The 26,445-nt window shown below is 43.2% G+C and overlaps 1 protein-coding gene across 1 annotated transcript in view; it reads left to right on the forward strand.

Annotated features, from left to right (window-relative positions):
• Window positions 1–26,445, forward strand: part of Blm (BLM RecQ like helicase) — a 48,329-nt gene that overhangs the window by 9,281 nt on the left and 12,603 nt on the right. The window contains exons 4-17 of the mRNA XM_048329537.1: window positions 251–410; window positions 3,703–3,809; window positions 8,120–8,252; window positions 8,763–9,403; window positions 11,099–11,290; window positions 12,789–12,907; window positions 14,144–14,257; window positions 16,275–16,373; window positions 16,562–16,710; window positions 19,043–19,149; window positions 19,906–20,066; window positions 21,679–21,874; window positions 23,695–23,885; window positions 25,056–25,194. Of these exons, the coding sequence (XP_048185494.1) occupies window positions 251–410; window positions 3,703–3,809; window positions 8,120–8,252; window positions 8,763–9,403; window positions 11,099–11,290; window positions 12,789–12,907; window positions 14,144–14,257; window positions 16,275–16,373; window positions 16,562–16,710; window positions 19,043–19,149; window positions 19,906–20,066; window positions 21,679–21,874; window positions 23,695–23,885; window positions 25,056–25,194 (2,508 nt within the window). The remainder of the gene's footprint in view (window positions 1–250; window positions 411–3,702; window positions 3,810–8,119; window positions 8,253–8,762; window positions 9,404–11,098; window positions 11,291–12,788; window positions 12,908–14,143; window positions 14,258–16,274; window positions 16,374–16,561; window positions 16,711–19,042; window positions 19,150–19,905; window positions 20,067–21,678; window positions 21,875–23,694; window positions 23,886–25,055; window positions 25,195–26,445) is intronic.

Below are 26,445 nucleotides of genomic sequence, written 5' to 3' on the forward strand. Positions count from 1 at the left end.
TGCCTGGGATGACCATAGCTATTACCTTAGGCCCACCCCCTACGGGGGCCACACAGAACCCCCCTCACAGTCTTCCACCAGTCTTAACCCACTGGGCTTGGAGGGCTGTCACTCCCCATGCATCCTTCCCAGGCACCCCAAGGCACTCGCATGAGGCTGTGATTTACCAAGTGCTTTCTCCCACATGTTCACATCTCTTCTGTGTCATTAATTACTACAGTGACTTAAGCTATCCACTGTGTCTCTTTAGGTAGCAGGGACAGGAAGCAGCTTGTGGAAGAGGCTGAGCTACCTTCTGCCCGGCAGGCCCCATGTATTGAGCTTGACGATGACAATGATATAGATTTTGTCCCACCGTCTCCAGAAGAAGAGAGTATTTCTTCTGCTGCTTCTTCTTCTAAATGCCTTAGGTAAAGTAATACCTCATAAACCCTCTTGTTTGTTTCTAGGTTATCTTAGGTAATGGACCTCACCTATGCAGTATTATTTCTCTGGAAGGTGTGTGTGTGTGTGTGTGTGTGTGTGTGTGTGTGTGTGTGTGTGTGTGTGTGTGTGTGTGTGTGGTTATCTTAGGTAATGGACCTCACCTATGCAGTATTATTTCTCTGGAAGGTGTGTGTGTGTGTGTGTGTGTGTGTGTGTGTGTGTGTGTGTGTGTGTGTGTGTCCTGGAGCTTGAACTCAGGGCCTGTAATTGAAGAGTTTTTTTTTTTATTAGTTAAATTTTGTTGACAAGGTGTTGTGCAAAAGGGGTACAGTTACATAATAGGACAGTGTGTACATTTCTTGTGATATCTTACACCCTCATTTTTCTTTCCCTTCCCTAGATCAGGTAGGCATATATACAATACACAGTGTACCATAAACATATACAGTAGCCACGTGGCATACACCAAAGGAAATTCACCTAGAACTTTAAATATAACGTCAACAATAGAGTTTGCTTATCCTTGACCTATATGATCATACATACATAGCTTTTGAGCTATTGTGATCCACTGAGAGGTCTATTTTAGACCTTTTTATGTTTAGTGGTTGTTTGGTTTTAGTTATATAATGCAAGGTCACTGACCCAAACCTGTGGGAAATACCATTTGACAAGAAGTTTTTTGTTTCGCAGACCTGGTCTCTACTGTCTCCCCCTTCCCTCACCTTAACAGTCATATATCAAGGAGATCATGCCCCTTTGTTTTCTGTGTTCTAGGCTTGTCTCACTCAACATTATTTGTTCAAGTTCTGACCATTTCCCTGCGAATACCAATATTTCATCATTTCTAATCACTATGTAGTATTCCATTGTGTATAGGTACCACATTTTTTGGATCCATTCATCTGTAGAGGGGCATCTGGGTTGTTTACATATTTTGGCTATTGTGAATTGTGCAGCGATAAACATGGGAGTGCAGATGTCTTTTTGATATCTTGGATTTTGCTGTTCAGGATAGATGCCTAGGAGTGGTATGGCTGGGTCATAGGGTAGGTCTATATTGAGATTTTTGAGAAACCTCCATACTGTTCTCCAAAGTGGTTGTACTAATTGCACTCCCACCAACAGTGGAGAAGGGTTCCTCTTTCCCCGCATCCCCTCCAGCATTTGTTGTTGCCTGGGTTCAGAGTATAGGCCATTCTAACTGGAGTGAGGAGGTATCTCAGGGTTGTTTTTATTTGCATTTCCTTTACTGCCAGGGATGTTAAACATTTCCTCATATGTTTCTTTGCCATTTTTATCTCTTCTCTTGTGAAGTCTCTCTTTAGCTCCTTTGCCCATTTAATAATTGTTTACTGGGCTTGGAGGGGGTTAGTTTTTTGAGTTCTCTGTAGATGACGGATATTAGGCCTTTGTCTGTTGCTGTGCTGGTAAAGATCCTTTCCCATATGGTTGGCTGTCTTTCTAGTTTGGTGGCTATGTCTTTAGCTGTGCAGAAACTTTTTATTTTGTAATAGTCCCATTTGTCGAGACTCTCTCCTATCTGTTGTGTCCCTGGGACTTTATTCAGGAAGTTCCTTCCTGTGCCTATACTTTCTAGCGTCTTTCCTACTCTGTCCTTCAGTAGTTTCAAGGATTCAGGTCTGATGTTGAGGTCCTTGATCCATTTTGAGTTGATCTTGGTGCATGGTGATAGGCTTGGGTGTACTTTGAGTTTTCTACATATGGCTGCCCAGTTTTCCCAGCACCAGTAGTTGAAGAGGCTATGCTTTTTCCATTGTATGTCTTTAGCTCTTTTGTCGAATATCAGCTGACTGTAAGAGTGTGGCTTTATTTCTGGGTCTTCTTTTCTATTGGTCTTCAGGTCTGTTTTTATACCAATACCAGGCTGTTTTTGTTATGATGGGAAGAGAAGAGTCTTACTGACTTTCCTGCCCGTATTTGCTTCAAACCATGATTCTGAGCTCTCAGCCTCCTGAGTAGTTAGAATTATAGATGTGAGCTACCAATGCCTGGCTCCGTCTGTTACTTTTTAAGCACTTTTTAATATTGGAACAGATTAACATGGATTAGTTATTTGACTGTTCATTTTGTTTGTTTGGCGGTATCAGAGTTTGAACTCAGGGCCTCACCCTTGCTAAGTAGGCTGTCTACCACTTGAGCTAACAACAGCAATCCCAGATTGACCATGTTTCTAGCATAATTTTGTATAATCTGTTATGAGTTAACTACACACACAATACTTACTGATAGGTCATGTAGTGGGGTGGGTGGAGGAATGGAAAGGGGAACAGGGGATCTAGTTAGGACACTCAGTATACATGTGATAAAGGAAGTGGTCAGAACACTTGGTGTACTACATGTGTGATAAAGGAAATCGAATTCTCAGTGTGCACATGTGATAAGGGAAGTGGTCAGAACGCTTGGTGTTTATATGTGATAAGGGAGTGGGAAATGTGAAGAGGGAACAAACAAGATGCGGAACATGAGAGAAGAATGACTAGTTCAAAATACTGAACACTTGGACAACTTACATTGTAAGCGCCTTGCACAACCTTCTTAAGTTCAGAAAAAATAAAATATATGCTGAGGTAATACAGAAAGTCCAGATAAAGTGGTTTGGAACCTCAGAAAGAGCTCCTAGTAACCACATTCTGGAGAATTTGAGTTGCAACTTGGGTTACATTTGGGTTGGGCCTATAAGAACAGGTGTCATCTGTGTGCAAAGAGCCTAGGATGGCAGGCTTTCCAAATTAAGGGGGGAGCAGAGGCAACCTCCTAAACTAGACAGTGCAGGGCCTGTGAGTTGCGCTGTGTGATGGGAGTCTGTGTTTCTAAAAGATGCACTTGGAGCCGGGTGCTAGTGGCTCACACCTGTAACCTTAGCTACTCAGGAGGTTAAGATTGGAGGATCACAGGTGAAAGCCAGCCCGAGCAGGAAAAAACTGTGAGACTCTTATCTCCAATTAATCACCAGAAAACCAGAGTGGCACTGTGGCTCAAGTGGTAGAGAGCTATCCTTGAGCTGAAGAGCTCAGGGACAGCACCCAGGCCCAGAGTTCAAGCCCCACAACCAACAACAACAACAACAACAAAAAAAAAGATGCACTTGGTCTCTTGGGACCAGAAGTTGGACACCTGAGAATGAAAAAGGAGATAAGAAAACATGCACTTCTTACATATCATCTGACCAATCGTAGTGTTTGGGGGAAGTATGTACTTATTTGGTCTAGCCTACTGCATGATTCATTTTAACTTTTTTTTCCTTTGGGGTAGTGTATTAAAGGATTTTGATGCCTCTGACCAGGAAAAAGATCTTTCATCAAAACCAGAGAAGATTGCTGGGCAGGAGCCTGATCCGGAAACCAGTTCAGACTGTGACGGTACAGACATGTGCTATATAATTGTGGTATTAGACATTCCACATCGTTTCAGCTACTTATTTCCAGCCTATGTAGTTTCATCCTATGGCTGTGAAGTGTAAAATGGTGAATGTACTGTGTCTTTCATTCTGGTATAAAACCATCACTGTACATTGGTTGGCCAGCATTTGTATGAACAGCTCAGAAACCCATGATTCCAACCAGGTTCATTCTGCCTTGGAAGTATGGCTTTTGGAAACGCACATCACATGTTGAGCCAGAATTGGCCTCTCTGTAAATTCAGTCCTTGTGAGGTAAATGCAAAACTCCTAGTTTTCTCCCTAGTCTCAGGCTAAATAGTTTTAGGCCTTTCAACTCTTAATTTCTAGATACTTTCATCCTCCTGGATCTCTTTTGTGTATACTCTGGGTCAGGTGTAGATGGCCATTTAAAGCTTAGTAATTTTTGTTTTTGTTTTTCCATCCTGGGGCTTGAACTCAGGGCCTGAGCACTGTCCCTGGCTTCTTTTTGCTCATGGCTAGCACTCTACCACTTGAGCCACAGCGCCACTTCCAGCTTTTTCTATATATGTGGTGCTGAGGAATTGAACCCTGGGCTTCATGTATACGAGGCAAGCACTTTACCCCTAGGCCATATTCCCAGCCCCAAAGCTTAATAATTTTTGCTTGTTTGTTTTCTATCGTTCCTTTCTTTCCTTCGTTTCCCCCTCCCGCCCCCGCCCCCCCCCCCCCCCCCCAGTGCTAGAATCACACCCAGGGCCTTGTGCATGCCAGGTAGGTGCTCTAACACCAAGCCATATCCCCAGCTCTTGTTTCAGAATCATTTTCTTTGTTTTCTGTTAAATATATAGTATAAATGATTCAGTAATTCTGTACAACTCTGACAAACAGCAGTCCCCCTTTTCCACCCCATGATTCCTACTTTCTGGAGCACCATCAGTCTAGAAATGTTTGTGCTTTTGTTTGAAATTTTTTCTGGGAATAGTTTCATTTTTCTTCCTGGAAATTGTATTGTTTGGACATTAGACCTCTATTAATCACCTATGTATCTTCTAGCTCTTGCTTTTCTACCTAAAAAAAATAAAATAAAATTTGAGGGCTGGGAATACGACCTAGTGGTAGAGTGCTTGCCTAGCATGCATGAAGCCCTGGGATCGATTCCTCAGCACCACATACACAGAAAAAGCTGGAAGTGGTGCTGTGGCAGAGTACTAGCCTTGAGCAAAAAGAAGCCAGGGACAGTGCTTAGGCCCAGAGTATAAGATCCAGGACTGCCAAAACAAAAAAAAAAGTGTTATAAAGATGATGTACAGGATGGCTACAGTTTTATAAATCAGATAATAAGTACATTTCTTGTTTTTGTTTTTTTTTTTTTGGTGTTTTCTTTTGTCATTCATGGGGTTTGAACTCTGGGGCCTGGGTGCTGTCCCTGAGCTATTCACCTCAATGCTAGCACTCTACCACTTGAGCCATGGCACCACTTCCAGTTTTCTGGAAGTTAATTGGAGGTTAATTGGAGGTAAGAGTCTCACAGACTTTCCTGCCTAGTCTGGCTTTGAACTAAGATCCTCAGATCTCAGCCTCCTGAGTAGCTAGGGTTACAGACATGAGCCACTGGTGCCTTTTCTACTTTTCTACTTTCTTTGGAGGAGTTAACTTCTGTAGAATATATCTTTTTTATCAAGTCAATTTCCAAGAGCTCATTTATTAATATTTCTGTAAGTCCTCCTGTTCTGTTTGACAGCTGCTATGCTTTTTTTTTTTTAACTTATTAGCTTACATTAGTTATACAGAGCAGATGCTGAGCTTATGGCACATGTGCTCATGTGTCTGCATGTACTGCCCGTGTTGTTTCTGTCTCCTCAAATTTCTTTTTTTTTGGGGGGAGGGTTTTTTTTTGGTAATTTATTTATTAATTAAACACAAATTTTTTGACAAGGCGTTGTGCAAAAAGGGTACAGTTACATAGTAGGGCAGTGTGTACATTTCTTGTGATATCTTACACCCTGTTTTTCTTTCCCTTCCCTAGGTCAGGCAGACATATATACAATACACAATGTACCAAGAACATATACAGTAGCCACGTGGCCTACGCTGAAGAAAATTTGCCTAGGGCTTTCAATGTAATGTCGATATTAGACAATATGTCGACAGTGGTCTTATATGAACGTACATACATAGTTTTTGAGCTATTGTATTCCACTGAGAGGTCAATTTTTGACCTTTATATGTTTGTCTCAAATTTCCTCTGTATTTTGGTCCCTGAATATATAGCTGGAGATGTTTCTGAAATACTTTATGTCTGGCCTCCTCTCCCCCTCTTTTTTCCCCCCTGCATTAGGGTTTGAACTCTAGGCCTTATGCTCCTAAGGCTTGTTTGCTTAGCTGACTGCCACTTTAGCAGCCACATGTCCAGTCTACGAGATGGAATTTGGTAGGCTTCTGGGGTGGCTTCAGATTTCCAGCCTCTGGCTCTCTGCTTCCTATGTGGCCAGAATTATAGATGACACCACAATGCCCGGCTCTTGGCCCTCTTCTAAGTGCCCTACAGTAAAGTCACTGAGTCCTTATGCCAGCCCCTAAGGCTTCTATGCTCTATCTTAGAAGTCAGGAAATGAAGGCACAGGAAAACAAAATAACGTCCCCTGGCCACAGACTGAGATGGTAACAATCAGACTTGGGGTTCCAGGCCCCTGATCTTGGCTCTGGAGCTCACCCTGATAACCCTGCACTGTCCACCCCACATCATTATGTGTTACTGAGGAGACGGTCCTGACCCAGGGGTCTGGCAGAATGTCATTGGAGGCCTTTTTCTAGGCTGATATCCCTCACTCATCACTACATCTTCACCCACTTACCAATCTGCCAATGGGAAACTTCTCCACTGAGATAAAAAGACTCAGGTTTAGGACTCCAAAGAGGTCAAGGTCAGAAACAGCAAGAAGGGATGAGTGACCCTGCTCTGGAATAGAGCCCTTCTCTCCCTACTCATGCTAAACTTCTTTGGGCCATAGGGTTGGTTGGGTGTTCTCCTGAGTGCTGGGATCACAAGCATATACCATCATACCCAGCTCTCAGTCTTGTATGAAGACACTAGTATCTCCGTTTCTGAGTAGCTGTCACGTTATGAAGTTTGCCATAATCCTTCAATAAATGGTAGCTCTTGTTATCTGTGGGGCTACTAAAATTTCCGGAAAGGAAATACATTAACAGAGGCAGTTCTGTTTTGATGAACTCCTCCTAACTTTATAATCGTTTCCTCTTTTTAGAGCTCACAAAGCAGCCATTTGATAACATGTTCTAGAACTCTGCCTTGATTTGACATCAAGATGACTAGCTTGTAGTTTGGGGCAGTAATTTACAGTTTTGGGGTTTTTTGTTGTTGTTTTCTTTTTTTAATGAGAACAGTACTTGACTTCACTTTCCTTCCACTCCCATTTGCTAGATGTCTTGTGTGTCATCAGATCTCATTTGTAGTCTGAGGTGTGTGTACTCCGTCTGGCAGGGAAACCCAAGCTCTTCTGGCTGTCTGGCTCCTCCTTAGACCTCCTTGCCTGCCTGGCATCCAGTTCCTTCAGGCCCCTGTTGCTCAGTCCTTTCCATTCTGACATTCAATCTCCTTCATAGAACACAGAAGTGATAGGAGCCCAGTGCCCCTGTGCCCCGTCCCTCATCCCGACTTCCTGTGCTCTCCATGGGAGCTTGCCTGGGCATTCTCCCGTCCATGTTCTCTGTGGTCCTGCTCACAGTGCTCTGTCCTCTCTCCCACACCCTCCTGCCCTTCAAACCATCCAACTGGCTGTTCCTTCTCTGAATGTTTCCTTCCCCTTCTTTCTCTCCTTGTCCCCTGAGAACACTGGTTCCCCCGCAGCCCACCTGAGCAGACTTCCATTGCTGCCCTACACCATTTGCCTTCTTTCCTTCATCTTTATTGTTTGTTTGTTTTTTGGCCAGTCCTGGGCCTTGATCTCAGGGCCTGAGCACTGTCCCTGGCTTCCTTTTGCTCAAGGCTAGCACTCTGCTACTTGAGCCACAGCACCACTTCTGGCCGTTTTCTGTATATGTGGTGCTGGGGAATTGAACCCAGGGCCTCATGTATATGAGGCAAGCTCTCTTGCCACTAGGCCATATCCCCAGCCCTTTCCTTCATCTTTAAAACATCAACTTTGAAATTCTGTTTCTTAGTTGCATGGTTTGGGTTTTTATTTTAAGCTTAGCAAAGAAAGTTTGGGAATATAACTCAGTGGTAGGGTGCATGCTTTAAGCCCTGGGAGTGATCCCCTTGCTTTTTTATTTACTATTGCTTTACAGCCAGACAAAACCATCTCCAGCAGCAGCTTATTCAGGTGATGGAGCGCATCTGCAGGGTGGTGGATGCTATCCGTGTGGATGAACTGACGGCTTTGCATTGTGGGGATGAGCTGCTCCAGCTGCGGGATGAGAGGTATCAAGATCTTTCCCTTCTATCGTAGGTCTGATTGTAGCTCCACCACTGAGTCCAGAAATAAGCAGGCAACACGTCCAGGTTTTCTGGACCAGAAATTGCATAAGGATAATTTCATCAGTTTTTTTTTTTACATTTACGTTTTATTTACCTTTCAAACCATTCCTTTAGGTTTATATTAAGATGTTAGAGGGCTGGGGATATAGCCTAGTGGCAAGAGTGCCTGCCTCGGATACACGAGGCCCTAGGTTCGATTCCCCAGCACCACATACACAGAAAACGGCCAGAAGCGGCGCTGTGGCTCAAGTGGCAGAGTGCTAGCCTTGAACGGGAAGAAGCCAGGGACAGTGCTCAGGCCCTGAGTCCAAGGCCCAGGACTGGCAAAAAAAAAAAAAAAAAAGATGTTAGAGACTGGGAAAGTAGAAGATAGATCACTACAATTTCCATTTGGCTTAAGAAGTGAAGATCGTTCATAGCAAAAGACTTAAATTCTTCCTTTTTTCTCTTCAGAAAGAAACTCCTAGCCAAGGTAGAGTTTAATGGGAAGGACGTAAGTCTCCTCAGTTGTGTGTGGAGATGTAGGCCTGGTTCACTTGGTGTCACTGTGGAGGGTGATTCCTGCCCTGTGAAGAGTTCTGCAGAGTTAAAGTTTCCATATCTTCCCTCGAATTCTCTGTGCTCTGGGGAAAGTTTACTGTCCACCACTCTGGGAAAGACAGGACTGTCAGCTGCCACCAAGAAGCTTTTTGAAAGGTCATCATTCAGTTCCCCTTCACAGAACTCCTTTGTAAGTAGCAACTGGGCGGAAACACCAAGCGGAGAGAGAAGAAATGAAAGCTCTTACTTCCCGGGAAATGCTCTTACAAGCACCGCTGTGAAAGATCTGAATAAGCACTCCGCTTTGGGGGATAACTTAGCAAGAGAAACTCAGACTTCGTGTGATATTGATAACTTTGACATAGATGACTTTGATGATGATGATGACTGGGAAAATATCATGCAGAATTTGCCAGCCAGCAAGCCTTCCACGGCTGTCTTCCCTCCTATCAGGGAAGGTGGGCCAATTAAATCCCTATCAGCCAAAACAGACTGCCTTCCAGCGGTCTTCACTGCTCAGAGGAAAAACTCAGAGTCAGTTCAGAATTACACTGGTAAGTTTAAAATAAATTGAATACTTAAATATTATAGGAAAACAAAACTGTCCAAAATAGAAATTGTATAAGAAAAAGCACAGCAAGTCATCATTGCCTGAAAACCACATTGTTTTATGCAAATTTGTACTGATAATATGAATTACAAATCACAATTTCAAAAGCAAGTTGCTCTTTTGTCTCTGCAGCAGCTGTAGTTTTATAAAATGTGTAATTATAACCTATTGTAGTAAAGCGCCAAAATCATTACAAGTGTGCTTTGCCTTTAGATGAACATTTTTAGTCCCTAAAACAATGAAGCTCACGAAGACAAGTTTTTAATGGTTTCAAGATGAAAAGAAAGATGAATGTTTGAGCTGAAAGTGTGTCTTATTTTTTTAATTCTGGATTTATGAGAAATGATTATAGAGACATGTGTCTTGAAATATTAAACTGTAGGGCAGTCTGAGGTTGTGAAGTCAAGTTTCTTAAAGCAATCAAATTATTCCTTTGGGCCTAGACTCTTCCTCTCTGGGTGCTCACTGTGGACCGTGCTCTGCGTGGCTTCTGGTAACACTACAAGATCCCACTGGAGCTCCCAGTGTAATGAGGAGTTCTGAGAGGAGCTACAGAAGAAGGTTCCAGTGTAGCCAAAACTAATTTTAAAACCTTACATCAGCCCATAAAGTTAACAGTAGGTGGTTTTTTACTGAAACAGTGTACATGCACAAACTTTTATGAAGGACAGCACTCCTATTTTTGTCATTGATGACTTAATACCTCGGAGATAGTTCTTACAGTTATGCTGTTGACCTTTAGAATAGCCATTAATGGATTTATTTTGGTGTCATGTTCGTGCGTGTCATACTTGCTGTCTGTAATTATCTTTGAGACAGTTGAGTGTTAGAGTGAGAGTAGCTGCCAGAGCGGGTGTGAGTACCTCGTGTTCGGAGCCAGTGTTAACCACACTGAGGCTGCAGAGTCGGCAGGGATGGGGGGTGGGGGGATGGTGAGAGGTAAAGTGCAGGAGACTGAGGTCTCAGAGCTAGTGGGGGGGGAAACCTGTGACACCATTCACAGAAATAGGGGAGTCAGGAGGCAGAGTTGGATTTAGAGAATAGCTGAGGAGGCTATTTTAAAACTTGAGCTGACTGTTGTTAAAGCATTCAGATAGGAATGTCTCAGAGACCAGAGGAGACAGTGCAGGATGGAGCGGAGGGGATGTTGCGAGAGAACCCGGCATCCTCACACACAGGTTGTGAGATCAAAGGACCAGAATGATTCCAAAGAAGATTGTGAGGAACGTAGTCCCAAGAGTCTGAAAAACACTCAAACTTAAAGGACAGGGGAAATGGGGCTAGCAAAGGGAATTTAAATCAGCAGGGGAGGCTGACACAGTATTTGCCTAGCATGCCAAAGGCCCTGGATTTGATCCCAGCACTGCAAAGATAAATAAATTAAAAAGTACCAGTAAATAAGGCAAGTAGAAAACCCACAGTTGTCTTGAAGAAGGAAGAAAGGACTATATAGTCAACAAAAAAACTGGATTTTTAACCCTTACACTCTCTGGTGGCCTTGGGACCAGTCAGCAGGGGAACCTCGTGAACAGTGAGAGTGCTGTGAGGGACTGATCCCTAATTCTGCAGGGACAGGCTGTAGTGCTAACCTGTGTTGTATTAACACACTGATTTATCTTCACGCTGATTGTTTTCATAGACAAGATGGAGCAGAATTTTACCACCAGAAATGCAAAACATGAACGCTTCCAAAGTCTTGATTTTCCTCATACAAAAGAAATGATGATGATTTTTCATAAAAAGTTTGGCCTGCATAATTTTAGAACTAATCAGCTAGAGGCAATCAACGCTGCACTGCTTGGTGAAGACTGCTTTATCCTAATGCCCACTGGTACGTATTTTTAGATATGAATTGGCAGGAATCCATTGGCAGATGTTAAAGGAACACCTACACAGGATTGTTATCGTTTAGGGATCCCTTGAACCTTTCATGCATAGAAAGTTTATCACCTCACGTCCTGCTTTCTGGTTGTTGACATAAGGTTTATAGCTCTTAAAGATTTCCAGCTCAGGGTTGGCAATGTGGCTTAGTAGTAGAGTGCTTGCTTAGCATACATGAAGCCCTGGGTTCATTCATTCATTTATGCCAGTCCTGGGGCTTGAACTCAGGGCCTGGGCACTGTCCCTAAGCTTCTTTTGCACAAGGCTAGCACTTCCACTTGAGCCACAGTGCATCTTGTAGCTTTTTCTGTTTAGATGGTACTGAAGAATCAAACCCAGGGCTTTGTGCATGCTAGGCAAGCACTCTACTACTAAGCCATGTTCCTAGCCTGAAGCCCTGGGTTCAATTCCTCAGTACCACATAAACAAAAAAGCCAGATGTGGTGCTATGGCTCAAGTGGTAGAGTACTATCCTTGAGCAAAAGAAACTCAGAAACAGTGCCCAGGCCCTGAATTCAAGCCTCAGGACTGTCCAAAAAAAGCTGGGCATCAGCAGCCCATGCCTGTAATCCTGGCTACTCAGGAAGCTGAGATCTGAGGATGGCGGTCCAAAGCTAGCCTGGGTCAGGAAAGTCCATGAGACTCTTATCTCCAATTAACCACCAGAAAACAGGAAGTGGCGCTGTGGCCCAAGTAGTAGAGTGCTAGCCTTGAGCTGAAGAGCTCAGGAACAGCACCCAGGTCCACAGTTCAATCAAGCCCTACAACAAACCAAAAAAACAAAAAAAACCCAGCTCAACCCAAAGTGCTGACCCAATCTAGAATCCTTCTATGGAAATCAGTTTTCCTTCTTGCCTGCCTGCCTCCCCTCTTCCCTCCCTCCCTCCCTCCTTTCCCTCTCTTTCTCTCCCTCCTTCAGCTTCCTCCACTTCACTTTTTCAGCAGTACTAGGGGTTGATCTTAGGACCTTGTGTTTACTAGGCAGGCATTTTAGCCTGTTTTTCCCTGGTTAGTTTTGAGATGAGGTTTCGGTTTTTGCCCAGTCTGCCTCGGACCCACTGTCATCCCATTTACCCTTCCCATTATAACTGGAATGACAGATGTATGCCACTATGACAGGCTTTTTCTGTTGAGCTGGAGTTCCCAGACTTTTAGCCTAGGCTGGCCTGGAACCTAAGCTCAGACTTCTGTATAGCTGACATGACACATACCCTATCACCATGCCCAGCTATTGGATAGATGAGGTCTCTTGAACTTGCTGGCCAGAAATGGAGGTTTGGCTCAAGTGGGAGAGTGTTAGCTCAGAGCAAAAAAGACAAGCCAGGACCCCAGAATTACACACACACACACACACACACACACACACACACACACACACACACACACACACACAAAAGCAAAACAAAAAGATGGAAGCTAATGGATTTTTTTCATCCTTGTTCTTTCAGGAGGTGGTAAAAGCTTGTGTTACCAGCTACCTGCCTGTGTTTCTCCTGGAGTCACTATTGTCATTTCTCCCTTAAGATCACTAATAGTAGATCAAGTCCAAAAGCTGACTTCCTTGGATGTGAGTTTTAACATAAAAGTACCATAGAAACAGCTTCATTACTGTAGATAGTATTTTTATTAAGTTGTTCATGAGTTAGCAGAATCATTTATAAGTTATTTGGGGGATATGGCTCAGTGGTAGCACACTAGCCTAGCCTGCACAGGAGAGTAGCTGCTCCCAGCATGCTTGGGAAGAAAGTCTGAGAGACTCCATCTCCAAAAATAACCATCCAAATGTGGGGCTGGAAATGTGGTAGAGCATCACATAAGCCAAGGAAGAGCATGAGGCACTAGTTCGGGGCCCCAGTACTGACACCCCAAAAAGAAGACAACATGAGTGTATGTAAGAACTTTTAATTGGTTTTTACTACTGCCAGATCAACATGAGTCTCTTCCCCTGTGCATGCCCACACACATCTGTCTTCCTCCTATCTGAGCCGAAGGAAATATCATGCCTGCATTCTACTAAATCCTTCATTTCGCCATCAGCAGAATTGGCACAGGGCTATGAGTCTCCGCACCTCAACAAGACAGCTGGCTTGGTGATCTTCCAAGAATGATGGTGCAGGGACAGTCACCACCCAGACTGCACCATTCTCTGTGGCCCTTTGGTGGTCACTGCACTAAAATCTCCAAGATGCATTTGCCTAAAAAAGTAGCTCTGTGTTAGGTCCGAATCTCTTGGGTGCTAAACATGCTTGTCTTATTTACAAATATAAAGAGTAAAGGAAGTAAACAATGGAAAGTAGTTGTGGGATTTGGGGTGGGAGACTTCACTGGGGTAGGCCCCAGTGGGGCCCCCAGTGGGGGGTAGGCCCTTGCACTCTCCCTTGGCTTGCTTGTTTGGCTGATGGTCTACCACCCAAGCCCCGGCAGACTTCTAGCTCTTTGCTGGATACTTGTTTTGAGATAGAGTCTTGCAGGCTTTTGCCTGGGCTCACTTCAAACAGCAGTCCTCCAGACCTCAGCCTCCTGAGTAACTACAAGAGCTTTTTTGTATCTATAAAAGGTTTTGATGTATCTCAGATTGGCCTTTAACTCTATATTCTCCTACCTTGACCTCCTAGGTACTGACTGGTATTATAGACATCTATCACCATACCTAGCTGAAGAGGATATTTTGAGTTATACTTAATAAAGACTTTCTAAAATATGTGTACTGATGATTTAGTGTAGTGAGAAGCATGCTTTTAAAAAAAAATGTGATCTATAGCCTTTAGAATATTTAACATTTGTCTATTGCATTTAAACTTAGATTCCAGCTACATACTTAACCGGTGATAAGACTGACTCAGAAGCTGCAAGTATTTATCTCCAGTTGTCAAAAAAGGACCCAATTATTAAACTTCTCTATGTCACCCCAGAGAAGGTTTGTATTGATACCATTATTTTAAAATTTAATATTACAGGCCACTAGGGCACATATGCTTTTAAAACTCTGGCATAGGGCTGGGAATATGGCCTAGTGGCAAGAGTGCTTGCCTCGTATACAGGAAGCCCTGGGTTCGATTCCTCAGCACCACATATATAGAAAATGGCCACAAGTGGCGCTGTGGCTCAAGTGGCAGAGTGCTAGTCTTTAGCACAAAGAAGCTTGGGGACAGGGCTCAGGCTCTGAGTCCAAGCCCCTGGACTGGCAAACAAAACAAAACTCTGGCATAATTTTTAATGTCCAGTATGGTGAAAAGAAATTCTGTACAATTTTGACTCAGGAAACTATAATTGCTTTATTGTGTATTCTTTTCTGTAGTTGTTGCTGAAACATTTGATTGAGAACACGTTGTAGTAGTCTTTTAATCCTAAATACTTCATATGCCTTTCCTAAAAAGCCATTGTCATATATGATCATACTATAAATGTCAAAGTCAGGAATGGTACACTGGCCAGTACTATTTTTTAATCTGTGAACTGTCTTCTGATTTCAGTGGCTGCCCCAATAATGTCTTGTAACAGAAGAAAATCCCACTTCCGTCACTTTTGTCTCAAGAGATTTTGAAGCATGATGTCCAGTTGTTTTGAGCACTGCCCTCAGTTTGCACATATCTTCTGTTCCCCGCTCATTTTGTCCATGCCCTTCACTCTGGCAGAAACACCCCAGAAGTGACAGGCCTCATGCTCCTCGTAAGAGGCACTTGGTGTTGACTCATCTGTTCCTGATGATGTCAGTCAGCTGATCGCTTGGTTAAGGCAGTTCCTGCCAGAGCTCCCCGCTGCCACTAGCTCTCATTTCCACCTTCGTAGTTAGTTATTATCCTGCTGTAGGGAAATCTGAGACTGTGTGAATATCCTGTTGGACATTAACTTTAACCACAAGTTTGAGCATCCGCTCTGATGGATGCCACATTTTGGATTAACTGATTTAGTTGGTATTTTACCATATGGAAGAGCTTTGCCCTTTTTTTTTTTCTTTTGTCAGTCCTGGGGCTTGGACTCAGGGCCTAAGCACTGTCCCTGGTTTCTTTTTGCTTGAGGCTAGCACTCTACCACTTGAACCACAGTGCCACTTCTGGCATTTTCTGTTTATGTGGCACTGAGGAATGGAACCCAGAGCTTCATGCATGCAAGGCAAGCACTCTACTGCTAAACCACATTCCCAGCCCCAGAGTTTTGCCTTTTGTCCCACCTATTTATATGATAGGCGCTCATGGATTCTTAATTTATTCAGTGGGTTACAATCAATCCTCACTATGGATTGTGATACCCTAGATTTGGCCAGGGAGCGCACCGTCAGGCTGGCTTCTGCATTCCAGTCAAGTGGAGGGAGATGCACTAGTTACTGCTGGCTCTCATTGCTTCTGGACTCTGTTGGGGACAATGCTACAAAGTGTATCATTACATACATCTGTATGCAAGCTGTGTGCACTCGCCTATTTCTCCCCAAACAGCGTACATGCACATAGCACACCTCTAATCCTGTCACCAATGTTGTTAAAGCAGAAGAACATTCTAGTATCACTTACCTAAGGAGTACACTGTGGAATGAGGACCAACATTCTCACATGTCTCTTGCCATTTGCAGTTATTTCTACTATTCTCTTCATAGATTGAGATAAGAACCTGTTTCCTATGGCAGTTTTTTTTTTTTTTTTTTTTTTTTGGCCAGTCCTGGGCCCTGGACTCAGGGCCTGGGCACTGTCCCTGGCTTTTTTGCTCAAGGTTAGCACTCTGCCACTTGAGCCACAGCGCCACTTCTGGCCGTTTTCTGTATATATAGTGCTGGGGAATTGAACCCAGGGCCTCATGTATATGAGGCAAGCTCTCTTGCCACTAGGCCATAGCCCCAGCCCCCCTATGGCAGTTTTAATACAGGTAGAGTGTAATGGAAATTAAAGACAGCAAAGACATTGAGGCCAGGTGTTTGAATATCTCTTGTGTTGCCGGTCTAGGTCTGTGCAAGTAACAGGCTGATTTCTACTTTGGAGAATCTGTATGAGAGGAAGCTCTTGGCACGTTTCGTTATCGATGAAGCACATTGTGTTAGTCAGGTAAGCCCTCTCCTGTCTTGGGATGTCAGTGCATCCTGGCAGTCCCATCTGTATGTTCAGAGCTGGGAATGCTGCCATGGAGTGACCCACTCTGCTGAAGAGTAATGTAGTTCTTAACCCAGGGGATGTGTTGGCTTGGACATAAGGAAGATCCAGATAACTGAAAAGCCATGTTTTTCTCCTACTAGTGGGGACATGATTTTCGTCAGGATTACAAAAGAATGAATATGCTTCGCCAGAAGTTCCCCTCAGTCCCTGTGATGGCGCTCACAGCCACTGCAAACCCCAGGGTACAGAAGGATATCCTCACTCAGCTGAAGATCCTCAGCCCTCAGGTGTAAGTTGTCTGCACTTGTGTATTTAAAGCCCACACCTAGCCCACACAGTGCTGGGCACTTCCTATGGCATTTTATTTACTCAAACACCACACAAGTCTTAGGAAGTGTGTGTCCTGTTTACCTATTTGAGAGATAAAGAAAGGGAGGGGGCTGAGAATATGGCTTAGCGTAGAGTGCTTGCCTAGCATGCATGAAGCATGGGTTTGATTCCTCAGTACCACATATACAGAAAAAGCCAGAAGTGGGGCTATGACTCAAGTGTTAGCCTTGAGCAAAAGAATCTCAGGAACAGTACCCAGGCCCTAAATTCAAGCCCCAGAACTGGCAAAAAAGAAAAAAGAAGAAGAAAGAAAAAGAAAAAAGAAAGGGAGTCACCAAGACATTAACTTATAGAAGGTCATGTAGTTAGCAAGTATTGGGGTAATGGCTTACACTTCAGAGCCATTTAATTTCTGTTCCAAATACAAAAACAGAAGTAGTGACTGGAGATGTAGATGCAGACTGCAGGAGCTCAGAAGGCAATGTAATATTATATCCCAGTGAAAAGACAAACAGCGAGGAGTGGTCAGTTTTATAAAGAAAGCAGGTACTACAGTCTGGGTGGTTTTTTAAAAGGTTTAGGCAGCTGTATTAAGACGCAATAGATCTCACCTATTTATGAGCTGTTTCTGGTTTGTTCACAGGACTGTATGACCATCACCACCGCTCATTTTAGGACATTTTTGTCTCCCTTAAAAGATTCCATACCCGGGGCTGGGAATATGGCCTAGTGGCAAGAGTGCTTGCCTCGTACAAATGAAGCCCTGGGTTGGATTCCCCAGCACCACTTATATAGAAAAGGCCAGAAGTGGTGCTGTGGCTCAAGTGGTAGAGTGCTAGCCTTGAGCAAAAAGAAGCCAGGGACAGTGCTCAGGCCCTGAGTCCAAGGCCCAGGACTGGCAAAAAACAAAACAAAACAAAAAAGTCAGCACTGAGAAATGTTACTTACATAAACATGAATGGGAGTAAAAGGCATTTTATTATAGCAGTAACACTCAATTATTTGAATTCCTCTGAAGTATATGCCAAAATTACATCATAATCTGTCATCAAAAATTATTTTTAATGATCTATCAGTGACATCTCAATTAGATCCTCCAAATTCTGTGGGAGGCAAAGACTTAGAAACTATTTGACTAGCAAAACAAGCAATAGCTTTAGTTATTCATATATACTTTAAAAGCTTTATTGGAACTATTTAATGACTATGAGTGTTCTTACTATGTTTTTCAACAAGGACCCTGTACCCTGTGCCCAGTGTATTTGGAAGAGTTAGAGAAATCAAATAAGAATTTCATGTGCTTTCCTGCCCTGACTAACTTTGAACCATCATACTCAGATCTCAGCCTCCTCAGTAGCTAGGATTACAGGCATGAGCCACTAGCGCCTGGCTTCAAATGTTTTTTTGACAAAATGCTTTTATTGGGTGATGTGTTATTAAATGTCAACTTTGTGGCTGCATATTAGCTCATTGCAATACTGGGAAATGACTGCTATGTAACCTAATTAGTGAAGCCAGCCTTCATTGACAAATCAATCAACCAAGTAAATCGATTTACTTACATTAAAAGATTCTAATTTGTTTTCAGTTCACATAAACTATATAGCAATGATCTTAGTTCTGAAAACAAGCTGAGCACTGCTTGACTCCAGACTCTCACAGAAAGCACTTTGCAGTAGCACAGGTTTGACACGCTTGGACTGGAAATGTTTGCCTTTTCTTGAAAACCTTACTCATTTCACATCCCCAAATATAAGGAGCTCACTAGGGCTTCATGCCACATCCCCACCATATAGCTCAGGTGGAATCCCAATTCATGATCTTCCTACCTCCACTTCCCAGAGTGCTGGGATCACAGGTGAGTACCACCATACCAGGCTAATGTTTACCTCTTTTTTCTTTTTTTGCCAGTCCTAAGGCTTTGGGCTCAGGGCCTGAGCACTGTCCCTGGCTTCTTTTTGTTCAAGGCTAGCACTCTACCACTTGAGCCACAGCAACACTTCTGGCTTTTTCTATATATGTGGTACTGAGGAATCAAATCCAGGGCTTCATGTATATGAGGCAAGCATGCTACCATTAGGCCATATTCCCAGCCCATGTTTACCACTTTCTTTCAATGGCACCATTCAGTACAACATTAGTCAAGATATAATGGAATCCAGCATTGTTTGGTTATGCTCAAATTAGCCCAAATAATTTCAGGAATTTTTTCAGGACTGCGGTTTTCTTTGCTGTAGCAGTGACTGTATTTTCTTGTAATAACTTGATTTTATGTTTGCCACTTCATTTAGGTTTAGCATGAGCTTTAACAGGCACAATCTGAAATACTACGTATTACCGAAAAAGCCTAAAAAAGTAGCATTTGATTGCCTGGAATGGATCAGAAAGCATCACCCATGTGAGTTGGGCCATGTGTTGACCTATGTTTATTTAATACCACAGTAGAATATAAAATATTACATATTCAACTTTTTCTTTTTGCATATGATAACTAAGTTATTTATATATAATTCTATTTATAGAATTGTAACTCAATTCTCTCAAATCCCATTAGATTAAATAACAATAAACCCTACCACCTGTATTATAATTCAGTGTCTTTCCTCTGGCTTTTGTCAAAGTTTGAATAATGCAGCCCTTTGTTTAGTGCCTTCGCCCTTGTGTTTGCTCATGAGTTATATTAGCTGAAGTGAGCCTCAAGTTCAGAGCTGTTTTCCATGCAACCATTTTCTACGTCATGAGCATTTCCCCATAGCATTTTACACAATCCTGCCTTAATCATCTGCCTTATATTTTCCATTAAAATTCTTTGTAATTTTTAAAATAATAAACAAAAACATAGTGTATGTCCTTTTACCACTTAATCTCCTAGGTTAGGTTCCTGGGGAGAAAACTGTCAAAGGAATTTCCTAGGTTCTAGATATGCATGGCCCTCAGTCACGCACCCTTCCCAGCTTGTAGAGAGTGCCTTCCTGCCTGGCACTGGAGTGACAGCCCGGGGCTGTCAGGTCTTAGGAGAGCCAGTCTTCTTTCCAGGGCTGGCAACTCCTTGCTGTGTCTTGTCCTGTGCTGTGAGCATGCTGGGCTGTACTTATGGCTGCTGTGTTTCTACGTTTTGCAGTGACTTTTCTGTGCTGCTCCTGTTTCTTGGCAGATGACTCAGGGATCATCTACTGCCTTTCCAGGCGGGAGTGCGACACCATGGCTGACACACTGCAGAAGGACGGGCTTGCTGCGCTGTCTTACCATGCTGGCCTCAGCGACTCTGCCAGGGACGAGGTGCAGCACAAGTGGATCAACCAGGATGGCTGCCAGGTGACAGGCTCAAACATGAGCAAGTAGAAGAAACAGGCCTATAGAATGCGTAGGCAAATCGCATGTGGAGAGTGCAGATTGTCCTTACCTTGAGCTAATAAGCATCAGAATGGGACTGAATCAGTGATAGAATGAGTAACTAGAGGGAAAAGAGACAAAAATTGAAGGGGGAAATGAAAATGTTACTTATTAGCAATAGGAAGTAGGGATTTGGCCTAAGAGTACTAAGTATACTCAAGGAAAACACCAAGGTAGTTGAACAGGTGGTTATACATATTGTAAATGAATCTGTAATGTATGTGGCAAAGTAGGACAGTATTCAGAATCATGGGAGAGAATACAGTGACTGATGATGTGAAAAATACCAAAAAGCTGGAAATGGAGGTGTGGCTCAAGTGGTAGAGCTCCAGCCTTAAGTATGAAAAAGGCAAGTGAGAGTGTTGAGACCCTGAGATCAAGCCCCAGTACAGCACAAAAAAAAAAACAAAACCCCACAACTTGGTTGTTTTCCTCCAAAAGAATGATTGTTGCCTGAAGAGAGTGAAGTTACAGTTCAACAAAGCCAGTTCTCCTAGTTGAAGAAATAAGAACTTTGGAAAGAGCTGGCACCATGTGGCATCTCTGGGTGCCTACAGCCTGCTCCTCGCTGCCAGGCGCCTGCCCAGCCCTGGGGGCTGGTGGCCTGCACGTCACACTTGCAGAGCTGTGGGTGGGCACCCGGGCCTCAAAAGTAGCCACAGTAGACTGGAACAGTTCCTTTGGACTAAAGTGCCATAAATTTAGACAAGTGCAGGCCGCCGCCATGCCCTGAGTTGATCAACAGACCCAGTACTTGCAGTGCTGCTGGTGCCCCGGCTGCTGAAATCATGTCATTAGCCTCAGTCTGCTTGCCAGATACTTCCGTTGCTTTTGAAATACTGTTCTTGCAGTAGCAATTCGTTTTTTTTTAAGTGCTAAAAAAAGACTTGCAGCTTTATTTGTATAATGTAATTTTGCCTGACATATAACATTTTGGTCTTGGTTAAATAGATCCTAAATTTGCAACTCAGAGAAAGTGGTCAAGCTCCTGAAATCCTAATTCATCTGGGCCCACGTGGATGGTCCCTGGCCTTTTCTTTTTTTAGCATGAGCAGCTCCTGGGGCTTTTATCTAGTTTCAACTAGGATTTTATAAGCTTTGACTGTGAAATCAGTTGTTTAAAAAAAAAAACAAAAAACAAGAGCAATGTGTGATCTGCCATTGCTACCGGAAACACCGGGAGCGCTGGAGCAGGTGCTATGCCTCTGCACCTCCATTGCCTCAGAGCCGAGGTCGTGACTACATGATGTCAGCAATGCCCCCAGTCAGGAACTGCACTTAATCTGGCCACTACCCATGGTAATACCACACAGGAGAGGGCCTGCCAATCCTTTATCATCTCAGGTCTTAACGGAATTGCAAGTTATCAATAGGAGAATCCTGTTGTAGTCATGGTAGATACAGAGGTGCAGTCATGAGATAGTGCGTGGAATGCATTTTACAGTAACAGAAAGGCTGAGCTTTGGGAAGTGTCTGTTGCTAATGTGTTCCTCTAAATGCATTGTACGTCTAACAGGCTTTGACTTTACACCAGGTTATCTGCGCGACAATTGCATTTGGAATGGGCATTGACAAACCTGATGTGCGATTTGTGATTCATGCATCTCTCCCTAAGTCTATGGAGGGCTACTACCAAGAGTCCGGCAGGGCTGGGAGAGATGGAGAAATATCTCACTGCCTGCTTTTCTACACCTATCATGACGTGACCAGACTGAAAAGACTTATAATGAGTAAGCCAGGCCCCACTGTCATCTGTCTGGGAGAGTAATCCACTCTTGCTATTGTAATACTTAGGGTTCTGGTTTCCTTATATAATTAAAGGAAAGTATAAACCAGGTACTGGTGGATAACCCTTGTAGTCGTACCTACTCAAGAGGCTGAGATCTAAGAATCGAGGTTCAAAGCCAGCCCGGGCAGGAAAATCTGTGAGACTCTTACCTCCAATAAACTCAAAAAAGCTGGAAATGGGCCTGGGAATGTGGCCTACTGGCAAGAGTGCTTGCCTCGTATGCATGAAGCCCTGGGATCAATTCCCCAGCATCACATATATAGAAAAGGCCAGAAGCGGTGCTGTGGCTCAAGTGGCAGAGTGCTAGCCTTGAGCAAAAAGAAGCCAGGGACAGTGCTCAGACCCTGAGTCCAAGGCCCAGGACTGGCAAAAAAAAAAAAAAGCTGGAAATGGTGCTGTGGCTCAAGTGGTAGAGCTCTAGCCTTGAGCTGAAGAGCTTAGGGCCAGCACCCAGGCCCAGAGTTCAAGCCCCACAACCAACCAAAAAAAAGGAAGAAAAATAGAGGTTTCACATAGAGTGGAATTTTTATTTTACTTCACTTTTGCTATATAAGTAGTATGTGCTTGTTATGTAAACTCAAATGGTATAGATGTGTGCAAAGCAATTTCCAAACCATGTCTTGTAATCTTGCCCTTTGTATCCTTCTAAGTCCCAGCTTTCTCATGCATCCTTACATATAATACATACTTAAAACAAAGATAAAAAGGAGAAAATGATGGATCCTCATATATCAACATTCAGTCCCGCTTAAGAAGTAAAACATGCCAGATGCTGCTCCATCATGCCTGTAATCCTAACCACTCAGGAGGCTGAGATATTAGGATCACAGTTCAAAGCCAGTCCAGACAGATAAATTTGAGAGTCTTATTTTCGAATAACCAGGAAGGAGCCAGAAGAAATGTGCCTGTAGAGTATCAGTCTTGAGAGAAAAGGCTAATTTCCATTACTCGCATAAATTTAAAAAAAAAATTTTTTAAACAAGGAGCTACAACACCAGTGGCTCACACCTGTAATTGTAGCTACTCAGGAGGCTGAGGATCGAAGGATTACAGTTCAAAGCCAGCCTGGGCAGGAAAAGCTGTTATACTCTTATCTTAATTAATTAACAGTCCGAAGTGGAGCTGTGGCTCAAAGTGGTAGAGCTCTAGCCCTGAGCAAAAGAGCTCAGGGACAGCACCCAGGCCCTGGGTTCAAGCCCCACAACTCACCGCCCCCCCCCCCCCCAAAAAAAAAAGGAAGAAAGAAAGAAAAAATCAGGTGCATTGCACATGCCTTAGGCCCAGCTATTGGAGAGGCTAAAACCAGAGGGTCACTTGAGCTCGAGTTGAGGAGATGCTGGTGTGAGGCCAGCCTAGCCAACGAAGTAAGACCCTGTCAGAAACAAGGAAAGCTTCCAGAAGAGTTGAGGAGAGAGCTATACATGTCCTCTGATTTCCATTCTGTCCCATAGAGCAGAAAGACATGGCTTCCCCGTGGATTGCCCTTCTTGTGACCTTGTTTCTTGTGACCTTGAGGACAGCCAGTAGCAAGCAATCTGATTGCATGGTCCTAGAGTAGACACAGAGGTACTGCCTGTTGTGTTCAACTCTGCAGTAGAGCAGAGCCTCACGTGTGCTGTGTGGACTCTGTTCATGCAATGACTCCTTTCCACCTTTTCCCTCTCAAAAAGGGAAAAGTTCTATAAACTTAATATTGCCTTTATGTTCTTTTCTAGTTTCCTATATAGTGCATACATTTTATTATGCTCTTATCTCTTCCAGTGGAAAAAGATGGAAACCGTCATACAAGAGAAACTCATTTCAATAATTTGTATAGCATGGTACATTACTGCGAAAATATAACTGAATGCAGGAGAATACAACTTTTGGCTTACTTTGGTGAAAATGGCTTTAACCCTCATTTTTGTAAGAAATTCCCAGATGTTTCTTGTGACAACTGCAGTAAGACAAAGGTAAAATAAGAAAATTTAAAATGCATTAGTAGTTAAGAGACTTGGCCACATATTTTTCTTCTCTTTATTGAAAACCAACCGTTAAGTACAAGTTAGAAGTTGGTATGTGACTTTTGAGAGACGACAAGGCGAACCGCCTTACTGCAGTTTGTAATGGAAAGTTTTTTGAAGTTGTTTGTGGAATATCTTTTCTTTAGAATTAGAAGCCTGTAAGGAAATGTACCGGTCCTCTATCTATCCAAACTATTGAGCTTATCTGTGTGCACTGCTGACGATAAGATTGATAGTTCAGAAATATCATTACTACATCAAAAAGATGCAACATGGGTAGGTGGAAATGTTCTGAATTCCAGTATAGTCTATATTTAGAGATCTTATTTTCACAGGAGCAATAGTAATCTGTACTATGTTTCAAATGAAATCATTTGAATTACTTGGAGTTTTATTGAGGAAGGGTATATTTGCTTTTACTACAAAGAATAATGAGCCTGGTATAATGGTGTCGTCCGAGCACTTGGGAGGCTGAGACGGGAACGTTGTGAATTAGAGGCGCTGCTGTGCCACTGAGCCAGTTCACTGGCATTTGTCTTCATCTTCAAGCAACCTGAGGATGCTGTCAAGTTATTAAGTACTTGCTGTACCCATCATGCTCTTCTGTGTTGTTGGTTTTTTGTTTTTTTTTTTGGCCAGTCCTGGGGCTTGGGCTCAGGGCCTGAGCACTGTCCCTGGCTTCCTTTTTGCTCAAGGCTAGCACTCTGCCACTTGAGCCACAGCGCCACTTCTGGCTGTTTTCTAGATATGTGGTGCTGGAGAATCGAACCCAGGGCTTCATGTATACGAGGCGAAGCTCTCTTGCCACTAGGCCATATTCCCAGCCCCAGTGTTGTTGTTTTTTAATATTGTCATTATTGCGGTGTATACAGAAGGGTTACTGTTTCTTACATTGAGTTTTACATTTTAATGTTTGCATTGCTTTACTGTTACAGAAGTTTAGTAGAATTACAGATTATTCTAGAACTCAGACTAGAGCAAACATGTCTAACCCCCTGGGTTTTTAGTTGTGGTTTTAAGGCGGCAGATGAATTTTAAGTTTATCACAGTTAATATTAAACTCTGGCAATCCAACTATCATTGTGTCAATTATAGAGAAGATAATCTTTTTACTTACAGGATTATAAAACAAGAGATGTGACTGATGATGTGAAAAATATTGTGAGATTTGTTAAAGATCATAGTTCATCACAGGGAATGAGAAGCATGGGTCCTTCTGGAAGATTCACTATGAACATGCTGGTTGACATTTTCCTGGGTAAGTTGTCTCTCTTACTATTTGAATTTACTCCTTTAAAAAAAAAATGAGTTGGGCCCTTGTGGTTTATACTTATAATCCTAGCTACTCAGGAGGCTGAGATCTGAGGGTTCCAGTTTGAAAGCAGCCAGAGCCAAAAAAAAACAACCAAAACAGTCCTTCCTTGAGATTCTCATTTCCATCTGACACCAAAAGCCAGAAGTGTGATTCAAGTAGCAGAAGTGCTAACCTTGAGTGGAAAAAAAAAACAACAAAAACTAGAGACAGTGCCCAGACCCTGAGTACTGGCACCAAAAAAAAATTTCTGGGAGATATTAGATTACTAAAAGAAAAATCACAACAAAGAGGAAAAGCTCTTCTCTACGCTCTTTGACTCAGTGGTGGGGTTTACAAATCAACCTGACAAAAGACAGAGTAGCACAAGAAGAAATGTGTATAGGAATTCGGACATAAATAAAGGTGACTCAGAAGGGGGCATTTAGAATGTAAAACTTGTACACTGTTGTGTGTGTGTGTACGCGCATGTGTGTGAGCATTTGGAAACTGGGTTTTGTGCATGTCAGCAAGCACTCTACTACTTGAGCCATGCCCCAGACCTTTTTGCTTTAGTTACTTTGAGATGGGGTCTCCTGGGTGAGCCTGGACCAGGATCTTCACAGCCTCTACCTCCTGAGAAGCATGGAAAAAGGATAGTGGAACTTAGGGGATAACAGTTGACTTTTAGGAAGGGAAGATAAGCTCTTAGGAGACCTGATGAGAGCTAAGGTCTTGTGTGTCAGTGTTGGGATGAGTGGCCTGGGGACCTCGCACCTCTGCTTAGAAGATCGCCTTTCCCTGCTTTTCCCAGGGAGGGCACTGACAAGTGAGCTCTTCTGAGTGCTTTTTGGGGCCAATAATAAAAATATTTCAGGTACTGAAATGCCTTCTGTCAAAATAATTTTTATGCTACCGTGGTATATTCTGGACCCCTTCAGAGGACATCTGAAAGCTTTAGAAGAAAACAAAAAAAAACAGGAACTAAAACCAGATTACTATCAGCAGCCACACAGATGGCAGCACTGGCCTGCAGCCCATGAAGACCCACCGTCCAGCTCTGCGTAATGTAACCACGTCATGGACGAAAGCACTTAGACACTCCAGGGAAAAAGTTTACCAGAAAGCCAGCAAGCACTCTGGAGACTGAGGCTGGAGGATCAAGAATTAAGGCCAGCTATACACACCCTGTCTCAAAAAGAAAAAAAAGCTTTGTGC

Source organism: Perognathus longimembris, chromosome 20, assembly GCF_023159225.1.
Source record: "Perognathus longimembris pacificus isolate PPM17 chromosome 20, ASM2315922v1, whole genome shotgun sequence".
In the NCBI taxonomy this organism is placed as follows: Eukaryota; Metazoa; Chordata; class Mammalia; order Rodentia; family Heteromyidae; genus Perognathus; species Perognathus longimembris.